Source organism: Sarcophilus harrisii, chromosome 1 (assembly GCF_902635505.1).
Source record: "Sarcophilus harrisii chromosome 1, mSarHar1.11, whole genome shotgun sequence".
Taxonomy (NCBI): domain Eukaryota; kingdom Metazoa; phylum Chordata; class Mammalia; order Dasyuromorphia; family Dasyuridae; genus Sarcophilus; species Sarcophilus harrisii.
This window is the reverse complement of record NC_045426.1, coordinates 494,876,039-494,891,947: the sequence shown is the minus strand read 5'-3', so window position 1 is coordinate 494,891,947 and position 15,909 is coordinate 494,876,039. Positions and strand designations below refer to the sequence as shown.

General features: G+C 37.4%; 1 protein-coding gene across 5 annotated transcripts in view; it reads left to right on the top strand.

The window, feature by feature from the left end:
- The first annotated feature begins 322 nt into the window (after positions 1 to 322).
- The window catches only part of ENOSF1 (enolase superfamily member 1), a 51,077-nt gene continuing 35,490 nt past the window's right edge, over positions 323 to 15,909 (top strand). For 2 of the 5 annotated variants that reach the window (XM_031946561.1, XM_031946562.1), the window contains exons 1-2: positions 782 to 1,151; positions 10,994 to 11,102. In XM_031946561.1, the coding sequence (XP_031802421.1) occupies positions 1,068 to 1,151; positions 10,994 to 11,102 (193 nt within the window). In that variant the 5' untranslated portion in view covers positions 782 to 1,067. Of the gene's footprint in view, positions 471 to 781; positions 1,152 to 1,202; positions 1,387 to 10,993; positions 11,103 to 15,909 lie in introns of those variants that run through there. The other 3 variants (XM_031946563.1, XM_031946560.1, XM_031946564.1) reach the window with 3 other exon arrangements.

Below are 15,909 nucleotides of genomic sequence, written 5' to 3'. Positions count from 1 at the left end.
GAGTTGACTTCAAATCTAGCCTCAGACTTAGTTCTGTGACCCTTCGGCAAGTCACTTAACCTGTTTCCCTTAATGCATGGGAGATAGAAATGGCAAATCATTTCTGTATCTGTGACAAGAAAACTCCACAAACGGGATTGGCGTGCTATGGTCCACAGGGTCACAAAACCCAACAAATTCAGCCCTCTTTCTGTTTCAGAGGAGAATGAAACTCATCTGATGTCATCCGCTGTGCACCCCAATTTTCAGAAAGAGCAAGTTCCGTCTCTTTCTTCCCCCTTCGGCATTTGCACATTATTTTTACACTTACGTTTCCCCTCTTAAAACCGATCCGTCCCTAGGCACTCTGTCTTTCCTATTTAACTCTATCCCTTTTTGGAATCCCTATATACAGGCTGATGCCATTATCATGATAATGAGCCTTCTGGGGCATGGTGGAGCTGTGAGAAGTTCCAGAGTGGTGAAGCCAGGTGAGAAATGAAAATCCTATTTCCAGCAAAGAGCTCTCCATCTTCAGATCACTTTGTTCATATCTATCTTTAAGGGTACTGTTTGCAGGACAACTTGAACTTTTCTTTAACAGTGTCTCACACCTACTTAGTAAGCGCTCAGTCAGCGGATGAAAATAACTTGAAAAGTTCCTAGGCATAACTGAAATTTGTGGCATGAGGTCCTCAGGGATGCGATCGGCATTCTCCCAGAAGGCGCGGCTAAAGCCAAAGAAACGGCGATCGTTGCCCTTTGAGGCAGCGCGGGAACCGATGCCGCGGCGGGGCGGGGCACCGAAGCTTTTTGGTGCTAGGGACGCAGCAGGTGGAGGTTCCCAGCTGCTTGACAGAAGGACACTTCCCGCGCGCTGGTGAGCCGGCAACTCCCGTCATGCTTCCTGGCATTTCATAACCACCCCGTCTGAAGTTCAGTGCGGAACTAAGGGAGACAGAGAAGCGGGAGGGGCCGGCCAAGCCGCGGAACTGTCCTGGCCCCCGAGCCTGCAGAGCGGCCCGCCAGAGCTCGAGGTTTCCTCCGCGCCCGCTCCCGGAGAGCCGCTCCGCTGCTCCAGCAGCGAGATGGTCGGGGGCCGCGTCACCGCGCTGTCGGTTCACGACGTGCGTTTCCCCACTTCTCTCGCAGGCCACGGGTCCGATGCCATGGTAAGGGCGGAGGCTGCGGATAAGTCCCAAGCCTCATCCCGCGCGCTCCGCGCGAATCATTTAGCGAGGGACAGCCGAGGGCGCTCGGTGTACCGGGGAGGAGTGTCTCCGAGCGGAGTGGGACTCGGGGGCTTTGATCTTTAATGTGTCACCCTGCATGGAGTCGCGGCAGAAGAACTGAGGCGCGGCGCAGTCTTCATGGACAAGACTCCAATAGTTTACCTCCTGCACGCAGGTTCAAGATTCAGTTTCTCTGCTACAATTGTTTAACTTTCAGGAACTTCTGCTCCCTCCCCCTCTCCTCTCACTTCCCCCTCCCCCTCTCCCTTCCCCCTCCCCTCTCCTTTTCTCTCCTCCTCCCCCTCTCCTTCCCTCTCTCTTCCTCCCCCCTCTCCCTTCCTCCTCCCCTCTCTTTCCTCTCTTCCTCCCCCTCTCCTTCCCTCTCTCTTCCTCCCCCCTCTCCCTTCCTCCTCCCCCTCTCTTTTCCTCTCCTCCTCCCCCTCTCCTTCCCTCTCCCTTCCCCCTCCCCGTCTCCCTTTCCCCTCCCCCTCTCCTTTTCTCTCCTCCTCCCCTCTCTCTTCCTCCCCCCTCTCCCTTCCCCCTCCCCTCTCCTTCCCTTTCTCTTCCTCCCCTCTCCCTTCCTCCTCCCCTCTCTTTTCCTCTCTTCCTCCCCCTCTCCTTCCCTCTCTCTCCTCCCCCCCTCACTCTTCCCCCCCCCTCTCTCTGTCTCTCCCTCTTCCTCTCTTTTCCCCCCAGGTTTCGCGAAATCCCCAATCGCCCGTTACGCCTGCCCCACTAAGTGCTCAGTGAGTTGGCAACTTTCACTTGGCACAATTGTCAGCAAGTTCTTGCTCATATTAAGCCGGAATATGTGCCCCCCCCCCTTACTGTGAAAAATGATTTTCATATATCCCTAGTTGTAGTGATAAAGGGGCATCCCAATGAGGAACCCTCTATCTATGCAAATCAATTGCTTTTTTTAGAGTTTCTTGGGTGCGAAGGCGTTCGGTGGTTTGCTCTGGTCTCTCCTAGCTGTCGGGATGTGTCAGAGAAGGATTCAACCCAGGTTTTCTTTTCTCTGTGGCCGGCTCTCTACCTTCGTGGCCACAATGTCTCTATTTAAAATGTGAATGAAATATAAAAGGGGGGGGGGGCAGCTTACTAGAAAATTATTTTTTTTTAAGTAGGGAAAAAAAAAACTCTGAAGGACTGCCTCTCAGAATATATATGTAGCGTTTTAAAGCTGGAAGATATTTAGGACTTTATACAGTTTCGTTTTAAAGATGAGGAAACTGAATCTCAAAGATGGATAACTTTCCAAGATCTCATGCCTAGTCTGATATTTTTTCAAGCATGTATTTTTTTTTTTTTCGTTTTGAAGAGCTTTTTAAGAATAGTTAAAAATTTGTGGGGGTTTTTTTCTTTTGGGGAGGCAATTGGAATTAAATGCCTTGCCCAAGATCACACAGCTAGGAAGTGTTAAATGTCTGAGGGAGCATTTGAACTCAGGTTCTTCTGACTCCAGGACTGGTGCTTTATCCACTGTACCCTATCTGCCCTTTTTATCCTTTTTTCCTCCTAACTACTTGTTTTAGATAGTTGTGGAGATTTAGAGATACTGTAGAATCCAGACTATATGAATAGTAGGATCCTTTCCACACAAGATCCTTAAGCAAATGGGAGGAAATGATATCAAGGGTACAAGAAATGAAGTTAACATTGCAAAGGAAATGCGCACCTCATACTCAAGTGACCAAAGCAAAGGAGGTTATGATGGGTTATTAATAGAAAGTTAAATAGGAACAGAACCCAAGTTTTCTTATTCCTACTTGAGAGAGTAAAAAAAGCATCAAACCTTGGCCACTCCCTTGTACATTTTTCCCGATTTCCTTTTAAAAAGTTGACTTTTAAAATCCCAAGTATTCATACCTTTTTTTTTTCTTTAGAATGAGTAAAATGTTGCTAAAAGCTAGTTTTTTTCTCCTGTAATTCTTGCAAATTAAATTCTAAACAACCAAAGTGCTAACATTAAAATTTTTTAAATTAACTAACTTTAGAAGGTATCGTATAAACAGCATTGGATTCAAGATCAGAAAATCTGGATTCTAGAGTCAGATTTGCACAAACTTGTATAAACTTGTAGCCTCAGTTTATCCAATAAAATGAGGGAGTTGGTCTAGTTGGCCTTTTGACTTTTAACATTCATAATCTTGTCACTTGGAGGAAAGTATGTAACTTTACCCACATACCTCCTACTCACCAAATATTATATTCACATATCATGACATATTCAGCTATTTTTCAGTGTGGCTAGACTTATTTAGCTGATAATAATAACATCCTTAGTATCTTTCCATAGAATATAGTAATTACTACTTTATCATTTTTGTTACCTTTACCAATTTGCTGGGTACGAGGGAGAACTTCATTTCGATGGCATTTTTCTATCTACCTTACAATTGGTTTTTTGAAACATTTTTTCATATAGTTGTTAATAGCTAACCTTTCCAGATACTGAATAATTTATTCAAATTCTTAATTTATCTCTTAACGAATCACTCTTATTCTTGCATATCTGAATCAATCACCAAATTTTATAGGAGGCCAATGTTTGGTGCAAAATTAAATCCCTTTTAATTTTAAGTCATTGACTGCATGTAAAAAGTTTTTTTTTTTTCAATTTTTTAAATAATGATAGTTATACATAATCTCTCCTTTATTTAGTCAAGAATTCTTCCTCCATCTATACCAATGAAAGATATCTCTTTTACTATTCCTTTAATTTGTTTGTTATCCTTTATATCTAAGCCATGTATCAATTTGGAGCTTATTACACTATATACTGTGAAGTATTGATCTAAATCCAATTTCTGTTTTACTGCTTTGCAGTTTTTTTCTAAATTTTTGTGTAAGTCCTTACTCTAGCATTTGGGGTTTGGGGATATATTGAACACTGTGGCATTATTTTTTATTTTAACCTTGGAAACTACTTGGGAGTAGAAACTACTTCCTTCTTTATACTTGTATCTCTAGTGAATAGCACAGTGCCTTGCTTACTGTAGGTACTTAAAGACTTCTTAATTGAATTATTGATATGAGATCCTCACTTCTCATATATAAGTTCATCTTGGCTCTTTCTACTTAAGAAAAGGGACTTCAGAGACTATCTAATCCAACCCCTTAATTTTATAAATGAGAAGTGATTTATTTGCCCAGCCAGGGTCAAAAAAGTTAGTTATCATCAAACAATCAATAAACATTTATTAAGTAGTTATTATGCCAGACACTCAGGTACTGAGGATTTAAAAGCAAAAATAAAATGTCCCTTACTCTCTAGAACTATCAGAAGAGACAACACACACATAATATAAATATGGATGAATTAGATACAATGTGAATGAATGGCTGGAAGAAGCTATTAGGAGCCTAGAGGGTTGAATATTGGAGGAGAGGGTAACAAATTAGTAAGGCCTTGAAGAAAGGCCCATTTGATCTGAGTCTTGAAGGAGATGCAGGATTCTAAGAAGTGAAGGGCAGGAAGCAATCAGTACCTGTAAGACAAAACCTAAAGCCAAAGCTGATGCATAAGCACACAAGTATGAGTAAGAAGGCCAATTTGGCCAGATTGTAGATTACATAGAGGACAATAATACGTAATAAGGTTGCAAAGGTAGATTGGGGCCAGATTGTGAAGGCCTCATAGAATCTCAGATGTGTAGCTAGAAAGTTACCTTAAAGACCATTTCTCAAATGACATGCCCATGATTATGCAACCAGTAGTTACCTTAAAGACCATTTGTCAACTGAGCAATAAATGACATGCCCATGATTATGCAACCAGTAGAAGAGACAGAATTTGACCCTTGGTCATTCAGACTACAGGCTAGTACTATTTAATATGCAATATTACCTCCAAAAGGACTTTAAATGCCAAACAGAAGAATGTATATTTGATCTCAAGGAACCACTTATTGAGCAAAATGATCTAGGTCAGATCTGCCTTATCAGGCAGAATTTCTCTATCAGTGTGTATCTCTATCAGTGTATAGATTTTTGTTAGTCAATCAGAATTCCCAATTAGTTCAAATTAAAAGTATTAAATAAAAAAGCATAGCAAGCTAAGTAGCAATTAAATATTCCACCATAAATCTAGAGCATACTCTCCCACAAATAAGCACTGTGACCATATCTAGGGACCATACAAGACAAATAAAAAGAATACATCTGGCCAGAATATAGTCATGGAGGGGGCAACTCATGAGTGCATTGTTGTATGGCTAGTACAATCTTCTGGTGATGTTTTCACACTGGTCACAATTGACCTGCCTACCTGTGTATGTGGTTTTTGTCAAGTATATAGTCGCCACATTGCTATGTTAGGAAGAGCAGTATCAAATTGGGGGAATCTTTAACAGCTTTCTCTAAATAAGGAACCTGCCAAAATCTTAGCTATTTTATATTTTTTATCTAGGAGAATATTCCCTCCAGGGGCATAATAAGAAGCAGTTAAGCAGAACCTACAGGAATGTATGTAATTTTCCTTTAAATATGCTTTCTTCTGCTTGTCAAGAGCAAGATTTAAGATTAGATATTACTCTTTAATCTTTAAAATGTTCTCATTGCCAACATTCACTTCTTTGAAATCATTTTAGAAATTTTCCTTAAATAAATCACCAGGAGTTGGGTCTTATTTTCCATATTTTTTCCTTAATCCCCCAAGATCCTTTGGTCTACCATGGGAATGCAAGGGAAAGGGAAAAAAAAGAACAAAAAGCATATTAAGATAGTTAGGTATCTCCCTCTGCCTCCTAGACTTTGAACTATTTTACATGTATATGTTATCAGTCTACATTCCTTTCCACCATTATTGAGGCTGAATATTGTACCACCTCCACTCCCTAATATGCTCTTGGGTTTTCTGTTGCTCTTTAATAGCTTTTTTCCCTATCAGTGCTGTCCCAGTGTTCATTTAATCTGATTTCAGAGTCCTACTCTAATGTCTTATCCTGATATAAAAGGGACCATGGATTGCCCAAAACTAATCCTAGCAAGTTCTACTATTGCAGATGCTTTGAGGAGGGTCCAATTAATTATGGGATAAGGTGATTTTTTTTTTTAATCAGCTATACTGAGGAAAAGAGGGATTGTCAGTATATCAATAGAGGGAATAATTACATTGGTGAAATCATATCTATTTTTTTAAATTAAATTGTGACTCAGCATGTAAATTTTCCCATTCTTTGAATTTTGAGATTCATTATATCCTATCCATTAATTGGAGAGTTAGGTGATCTAGTGGATTAACTGCTGGTTCTGGAGTCAGGAAAACTCATCTTCCTGAGTTCACATCCAGCCTCAGACACTAAGCTGTGTAACTCTAGACAAAGTCACTTAATCCTTTTTGCCTCTGTTCCTTATCAGTAAACAGCTGGAGAAGGAAATGACAAACCTCTTCACTATCTTTGCCAAGAAAACCCCAAATAGGGTTGCAGAGAGTTGGATACAACTGAAAAATGAATGACTGTGTCCTCTAATAGCTGTGTACTTCATAATGCTGGTCCCTATAAGATGATAACAAGAGATTTAAACCTGTTGCTGAGAAATACCAAGTTTACATCTTTATAATGCTTTACAGTTTGATAACTTTTTAGGCACAGTCCTAATAGGGTTTTTTTCTTTTTCTTACAACGTCCCTAAAAGAGGTAAATGCAATTCTCTTTTTATAGGCAAGGAACCAGAAATTCATAAGTTAAGTTACTTAACCAGAGTTAGACAGGGATTAGACCTGGGATTCTAAGCCAAATCTCTTGATTTCATGATTAGCTTTTTTTTTCCCCCTACAGCATGCAGTTTTTTTATGAACCATCAGAGTTTGGGATAATATAATTTGAAGTATTATATTTGTTTCTGGGTGTACAATGCTCAGGATTTCAGAAACTGAGCTGGTGGTAAAGTGAATAGAGTCAGGATGACGTGAGTAAAAATCCTTCCTCATACACTGTATAACACTGGTCAAGTCCCCTTAACCTCTATCAGATTTAGTTTGTTCTTCTCTAAAATGGAGATAATAATGGTTCCTCCCTCCCAAGATTGTTGTGTGACTCTAATAAGATAATATAAGGAAAATACTTTGCAAACCTTACAGCACTAAATGGCTTTCATATTTATTTAAATTTGACATTCAGGTCTAGAATTCATCATACATGAAATATTGCAAACCAGTTCTTTTTCTTCCAGTTCTTCATACAGATTCCACTTTTGTGTTGTTCTTCTGCTTAAAAGGCTTCCATGGTTCCTACCTTATCAAATCTAATTTCTTAGCTCTGGTTTTCCCATCTTATCTAACTAGACTTATTTTTGTTCCATACACGGTCTTGTCAATTACCTTGTCCCACAGTGTCCTTCCAGTGTTTCTTGGCTAAAAATTGGATTATTTCATCTCTTTCTACTGCCAATACACATCCTACTGATGAGTTGGGAATAATGGGATTTGGCAACAAATGATGAGATTAGGATCTGGAAATTGGCACAAATGTTGGAGTTCAGTAACAATTCAGATGTAAAGAACTCACAAGTATCTTCTCCTTGCCAAAAGGTACATTTATTTATAAAAAAAATTACAGACAAATTAAAGAGGTAAAATAGACACTAAAAGTGGTAAATATGAAATAGATTTTGGAGAGCAGATAGCAAGGAAAGGGGTTTTAATAGTTAACAATGGAAAAATCCTTCCTTCTTCAAGAGGACCAGGGACGTCTGGAGAGTGATGTCTTCCCTTGCCCATGAATTTGATATGAATGGGATAGAATTGTGCTAAGTTGTCAACCTCACTCTCTCCTCCAGGCATCAAAATCCAGTGGCAAATACCCCACAAAGTTTTCCTTCCTGGGCCCTGGGTGCAGTAGTGACCTTGGCCTTTCTAAAGTAATTTTTCCCCCAGGTATCAATTTGTCTGAGGCCAATCCCATCATCTAAAAATTTAGACAGTAGTTCAATTTACCCTCATAAAGTTATCAGTCTGGGAGGGGGAAGATGCCCTATGTTTATGACCTATTACTACCTACTATTTACACTAATTCATTTTCTTTTAAAGCTTTCTATTTTCAAAACATATGCATGGATAATTTTTCAACACTGACCCTTACAAAACCTAGTGTTTCAAATTTTCCCCCCTTCCCCTAGATGGCAAATAATCCAATATATGTTAAACATGTTATATATGTATATGTTAAATCCAATATATATATATACATATATGTACAATTATCATGCTGCACAAGAAAAATCAGATTAAAAAGGAAAAAAATGAGAAAGAAAATAAAATTCAAGCAAACAACAACAAAAAGAGTGAAAATGCTATGTTCTGATCCACACAATTAGCTCAGTCCTTTCTCTGGGTGCAGATGGCTCTCTTCATCACAAGATCATTAGAAATGGCCTTAATTATCTTATTGTTGAAAAGAATCATGTCCATAAGAATTAATCTTCCTATAATCTTCTTGTTGCCATATTTACACTAATTCTAAGGCAGTAAATAACTTAAACCTTGAGCTGAGGAGGTTTGGGTTAGGGTTATTATTGGCTGTTCCTTGTAAGTCCAATCATTTTAGCTCCACTAAGCCCACTACTTGAAACTGTTTCTGTCTGTCTCTAAATTAATGTTCTTTTTGACAAAAACAACAAAAAAAAGGGCTTCTGTCTTTGCTTTGTTTCATGAAATCAAAAACAAAAACCTCGGAACAAAAAAGTAAATTTTACTGGGTTTAAAGTTTAAAGCTCAGGGTTATTTCTTCTTTTTCAATAATGTCTCTTAAACTTCTTATAAGCACAATGTAACAAGCATAAGCCTTTCATACATTTTGAAGTGGCTCCTTGAGTTACTTATTATTTTACTTCTAAGATTATGGGGTTCTAAGATCTATAGCAATATAGACAACATAACCAGGATAATTTGGGCTCTTAAAGAAACAGGATTTTTTGACATTGAACTATTTGAAATAATTGGAAGCATAGGTCTACCATCTCTTCCCAAATCCTATCTAACATCATTTTTTTCCACTACTCAGTTTGGGGTCTACCAATTATTTATCAGCACCAGTCTGAGGTCATATATTAGTACACTAATTTAACAGATTGTTACAGCCTGGGTAACAAGCATTTTTCATTCAATTCTTTTTTCAACTGCTAAAGAATAGACATTTGCATTAATCAAGATTGTCATTGAGAATACTTGATAGCATTCTAGAGTATGACATATAATTTGTAGCATTTGGAGAGGTTGCCACAACTGGTAGAACATACCCAACCAGGATATCTTTCTGAAAAGAAAAAAAAGTACTTTGAGAAAAATGAAACAGATTATAGGACATACAGATTTTATATATAAATTAAATCTTGGGGGAGAAAATGGCACTATGTATTTGGACTAATATAGTATGGTGCTCACATCCTTCACATACTATGTCTTATGTAATTTTTGTCATTTTAGATATTAGTCTTTACTCCTATCGATGGTGATCTCCTTAAGGCAGGAGCTTTTAAAATTTAGTATGTTATAGATTATGTTGGTGATCTAGTGAGTCTGACCCTATCCCCCAATGTTTTTAACTGCATAAAATAAAATACATAGGATTAAAAAGAAAGCCAATTATATCAAAATATTTACAAGTTCAAAGTTAAGAACTCCTGAAGACCAGGGACTAAATATATTAATGGGACTTCTTTCACTTCCCTTTTAATCTTCCCCATTGTCCTTGCATCATGTTAAACAATCTATGCATATTGGTTTTTACTCATTGGTAATCCATGCACCAGTCCCTAGGGCAGCTTAAGTGGTACAGTGGATAGATTGTAGGACATGAAGTCAGAAATACTCATTTTCCTGAATTCAAATCCAGCTTCAGATATTAGCTGTGTGACTCTGGGCAAATCACTTTAACCCTGTGTACCTCAATTTCCTCGAGTATAAAATAAACTGGAGAAGGAAATGGTAAATCACTACAATATTATTGCCAAGAAAATTCTAAATGCAGCAGCAAACTTAGGAATGACTGAAAGTATTAAACAAAAAAGTGCCAGTTCTTGAAACTGAATTTCATTTAAGTTTCACTTTTTTGCATATTCTCTTCCTAATCTTCCACTGAGCCAGTGGTACTTCTACTCTCCCATATAAATAGGCCCCATTTTGCTTCAGAGCTTTCTGAGGAATAGATTACAATTGATACAATGTGAAAATTGTTTGTGTGAAGTAGTATGCTTAAAGAAGTGAGGAAGAAAATAAATACCCATTAGTCTGACATGAGCAAATATTCACAGGTATAAAATTCACTGAGTGTCATTATATTTGTCATTTTTAGTTTGACAACTGTAAATTGTTCAAAATAAATTCTCTTACTTGATTTTATCAATGTGACTACTGTCTCCTTGGAAGAAGATAATTTCTCCCACAATACTTATTAAGATATTTTTTTGAATTGAATTGAATTTAGAAGTAAAAAAAAAAACATCACTTGGTAGCCAGGTTTCCTCTAGTTATGAGCTTCTCATAATTGAATTGGGCTGGTCCTCAGACTCAAAGCCATTGTTACTGTGTAACACTGTAATGTTATGTAAGACCCAACCATGGCAGGATTCCTCTGGCATACCCTCTGTGATTCCAGGTTCATCTGTAATGGAGAAACACCATGGAAGACTCTGATGGAGAAATTTTATTCACTTCATCACCAATTCAAAATTGCTCTATTATTGTGCTAGTTCTTAGTTAAATTACTTGTGACTTCCATTTACTTATGATTTACCAAAATTTTTATTTGGGGGTGGGGTATTGGAATGTTTCCATGCAGCACACAGACCCGGACTATTCTGCTGCCTATGTTATAATAGAGACAGATGCAAAGGATGGACTCAAGGGATATGGAATCACCTTTACTTTGGGGAAAGGGACTGAAGTTGGTAAGTCGATTTTTCTTTAGGTATATAACTGTTAATGTTTAGGCATCTTTCAGTCTTGTCTTGGTTTAACCATATTTTGACATTTTGAAAGCTTGAAATAAAAGAAAATGAAGAGATATCATTTGAATTTTATTTGTTTTTAATATAAGTGGGATTTTTTTTTCAATTTTCTAACATTTTTATTTAAAGTTTTGAGTTTCAAATACCATCCCTCCCTTTCTTGTGCCCCTTCCCCTTCCTTGAGATGGTAAGTAATCAGATATAGGTTATACATGTACAATTATGTAAAATATTTCTATATTAGTCATTTTGTATGAGAAGATTCAAATAAAAAAAAAAGATGAAAGAAAGTGAAAAATGGCATGCTTTAAGTCTGTATTCAAACCCTATCAATTCTTTCTCTGGAGTTGGATAGTATGTTTCAGCATTAGTCCTTTGGGATTGTCTTGGATCAAGTAGGATAATTTTAAAGAAAAATTGTCCCTTTCCCTCCTTAAGCCACTTACAAGTTGCTTCAAAACTGGCCTCCCTAGGTCTATTTTCCCATTGTTTCCCATGAGGGTAGCTTTAATTAATGTTTTTAACTAGTTGCTTGGTTTTAAATTTAGCTTCATTTTAATTATCATTTAGGTAGCATAATGAATATTAGGAAGACCTGAGTTCCAGTTTTGCCTCAGACCTATTTGTGTGGCCCTGGACAAGACCTTTAACTGTTTGCCTCAGTTTCTCCAGCTGTAAAATAAGAATAGCACCTACTTTATATTACTGAGCACAGATAGTTCTAGAAAATAAAGGAGGTTGTGTCTCAAATCCTTTCTCTCTTCTCAGACCTCTGTTTCTTATATCTATGGCACATATTAGTTCATCAAAAAATGAATGTCTGTTGAGGAGCAAGAGCCCCTTTTGGAACAGTATCATCATGGATTCATAGAAGGCTTAGACTGGAAGGGATCCTTGGATCTTCCCAAACCCTTCATTTTACAAATGAGGAAACCAAGTCTCTAAGTGATTATTGAGTGGCAGGATTGGACTGAACCCCAGGTCTTCTTAACACCCCAGGGCTTTTTCCATTCAGACCAAGTTGTTAGGAGGGAATGAGCAATTTACCACAGTATCTGGTATGTCTGTTAGGGGCCTGAAACGAAAATGCAGTTTCCAAAATGGTTTTACTTGAAACCACAAAGCACTAAATGGGAGTTAACGTCAGACAACATTCTAAAGCAGTCAAATGCTTTTCGTGTCCTTTTTCTCCTTAAGATCTAATTCCCTAGTCCTTTCTTTCACCTACTTAAAATCTGCTTTCAGGAAAGTGCATGACATCAGAGGGTTTTTGAACTGAGAGAACATCCAAATAACCATTTAAGAGGCCAAGCCTCATCTTTTAATCAGCAACATTTATTGAATGCCTACTGTAGGCCAGATGCTATTGAAGAAGGACCCTGATGAGGATTCAAAGAAATAATGAAACAATCCTTATGAGAAAAGAGAAGGTAACAAGTACGCGTAAACTTAGACACTATAAATATAAATTCAATAAATACAAGTATATACACCCAATGAGTTTGAAGAGGAGAAAATATAATTGCTGCAGTAACTTGCCAAAATAATAGAGTTAGAAAATGTCTTCTTGACTCCAACTCCAGCACTCTATCCTCTATTCCATTTCCTTTATCCTCTGTTGATAGCATTCTATTCATTTTAGTTAAAGTGTTTATTTCATGTTGACTCCATTCTCTGCATCTCCTTAGAAAAGTGTTTTAAGTGGGATTTGGCTTTTTTTCTTTGTTAATGTTGGAAGATGATTTTCATAAAGACATATATCTTCAAATTCTGCTTTTAGTTAAAAGTGGTAGAATATTAGGTTTTTATAGTTCCATCTCTCAACATTAATGATTTCCTTCTGGAAGTTATTTAATTTATTTAATACTAGTAAAGCTAGAATTTACTTCTCAGATCTTTTTAAAATTCCTTAGGACTGGCCTTTCATATGTTTCTGTAATTAGTGGAATGGCTGAATTTAAGGGAATAATGTTTTTTAACTTGGCATGTTGAAAATACTAATTAAGTACATAGTTTCTTTTTGGAGAGCAGTATTTTAAATCCTTAATTAAATTCTTTGGACTTCACATGTAAACTCTCAATACCACTTGCTAGGGCTTCTGTAGCTAATTTTAATAATTTACAGACTTCTGATCTTAAAATTCATGACGACCATTTTGAATGTAGTTATTGGACTGAACCTATTATCTATTGAATGCCAGTAAGAATAAACAAGGATATGATGTGGTCTAATTTGAAAGAATATGGTAAAAGGGTAATAGATAACTTGAGTTTAAATCCCATTTTTTTTCTATTTACTGTCAATTCCACTTAAGGCTTAATCACTTTACCCCAATGGGCCATAGTTTCCTTATCTGCAAAATTAGGGGGTTGCTCTGGATTAACTTTGTGATATCCAGTCATTCAACAAGAAAGAGCATTTAGATTCCATCTGCTATATATATCTTTCTAATCCATTATTCAGTTGGCTATTTATCTACTAACTATATGACCTTCATCAAGTAGATTGTTCTTTCTGTGTCTGTTTCCTGATTATAAAATAAGAAGGTTGGCAAGATAACCTCTACAACCTCTTCCTACTTTAAATCTATTATCCTATTGTACATAGAGATTGTCTAGATTTTAACAAAGTATTTAACAATAGTAATAATAATAACTGACATTTATATAATTATTTAATGTTGGCAAAGGGCTTTTTCATTCCTTTTAAGTCTTTAAAAAAAAAACCTGTGAAGTGGATACTATAAAAATCATTGACTTCTTTTAAAGTAGATGACAAAGCTGAGCATAGGTGCTATCAGCTTGATTTCAGTTCCAGCCCTCCATCTAACAATGCCATACTCATTTTACTTTTTGCAAAAGATGGAAAAATGGGTGCTAGACAAATAGTATAGTTAGAAGATTATTGTTGTTCATCCTTCTTTTTTGAAGAACATTGACATCAGGAGAGTGGTATCTTGAGTTGCAAGCTAGAAGATTAGGAACTCTTGAAAAGCTGGAATAGTTATTAAACATTCACTGTCAACTTGAAAAGGAAATCTCTTCTGAAACACTGCAAGGATCTGTTCTTTAGATTTTATTCTACTTAATATTTTCTTTTAGCAATGCTATAGATAAAACATAATGGCATATTTGTTAAATTAGCAAATGATACAAAGACATGGGGGAAAGCTAACACATTGAATGATGGGATCCAAAAAAAGTCTCAACAGGCTAGAATTAGTTCAGTCTACTAAGAGGAAATTGAATAGAAATAAATATAGTCTTATACTTGTGTACAGAAAAATCAGTCACAAAGATGAGAAAAAGCAACCTGTATCTAGTCAGTAGTTCATCTGAAGTAGATCTTAGGGTTTTATAATGGATTGTAATCTTAATGTGAATGAAAAGCCAAAAAAGCTAAGAAAGACATAGCGCCCAGCACTGGGGAGATAATGGTATTACTTTGTGTCTGTCCTGGTCAGATCACATAAGAGTATTTTGCTCATTTCTGAGTAGCATATGTTAAGAAAAATGTTGATAAGCTGGAGTGCTTCCAGAAGAAGGTATATCATTATTACTCTTATTTGCTACTCCAGGCCTGACATTCTAAGCTCTGGGCCAACTGCCTAGAGAATGTTCTACATGAGGATTAGTTGCAGGAACTGCTGGTTCTTAGCTAGGTGCAAAGAAGGAGAGGAAGAGATTTGAGAACTGTCTTTAAGTATAGGAATGACTGTCATGTGGAAGAGGGATTAGCCATGTTCTGTTTGACCTCAAAGGACAGAAATAAGAGTAATAATGAGTGTCAGCTTGACATCAGGAAGGATCTCCTACTCACCAGAAGTTTCCCAAAATGAAATGGTCTTCCTCAGGAGGTAATAGCCTCCTTCAGACAATGGGTACGTGACCATTTATTTGTAGGATATGTAGGACATGCTGAAAAGAGTTTTCCTGTTCAAGTACAGAATGGACTTTAAAATCTGAGGCAGAGAGGTCATGGGGATCTAGGTAGTATGCTATAATAAAAGGAACTATTGGATTTGAAGTCTAGAGGACTTGGATTCAAATCCTCACTTGGAACCTTGGTGGTGTTATTAATAAAATAAGGGGTGGTGATATCCCAAGGCACCTTCCAAGTCTAAGCCCTTTGACCATGATGTTATTTTGTACATACAGTTCTATATTATTCCATTTGGCACTAGGAGAAAGCAGTACCGCTGCTCACACTGCTAATAATAACATGTTTATATGGCTCTTAGCTGTTTACATAAGATTTTCATCAATACAACCCTAATGAGATATATCTTAAACTGAACTAGCTTCCACATGTTCCTAGACATGATCCCTGGTACAAGTTACACCTTTAATGACTCCAAAGCCTTTTTTACTATAACCAGTGTTGAGAAAAATATGTAGAACAAGTCTAAAAAGATTGAGCAAGATTGAGCTCACCAAAGACAGTAACAATTTTGCAGCCTTGTGCCTGGCCTTTCTTGTGAGTTAGATGACCAAAGTTTTGGACTTCTGGGTTTGGATACTTGATTTCGTGAGAGTAGGCTAAAAACTTATTTGGGGATTGAACCAAGATTTCTCTCCAAATATGGCCAGGAAACTTAGCCTTCACCTACAGTTGCCCGTTAGCTTAGTTTTTTAAGATAGATCTTCAGTTTTGGCTCACATGCCCTAACTCCTGACTCTGGGACCTTGAAGATCATCCCCAACCTCTACTTCAACTTTCCTGCCCATCTCCTGGATCAAGACAGAC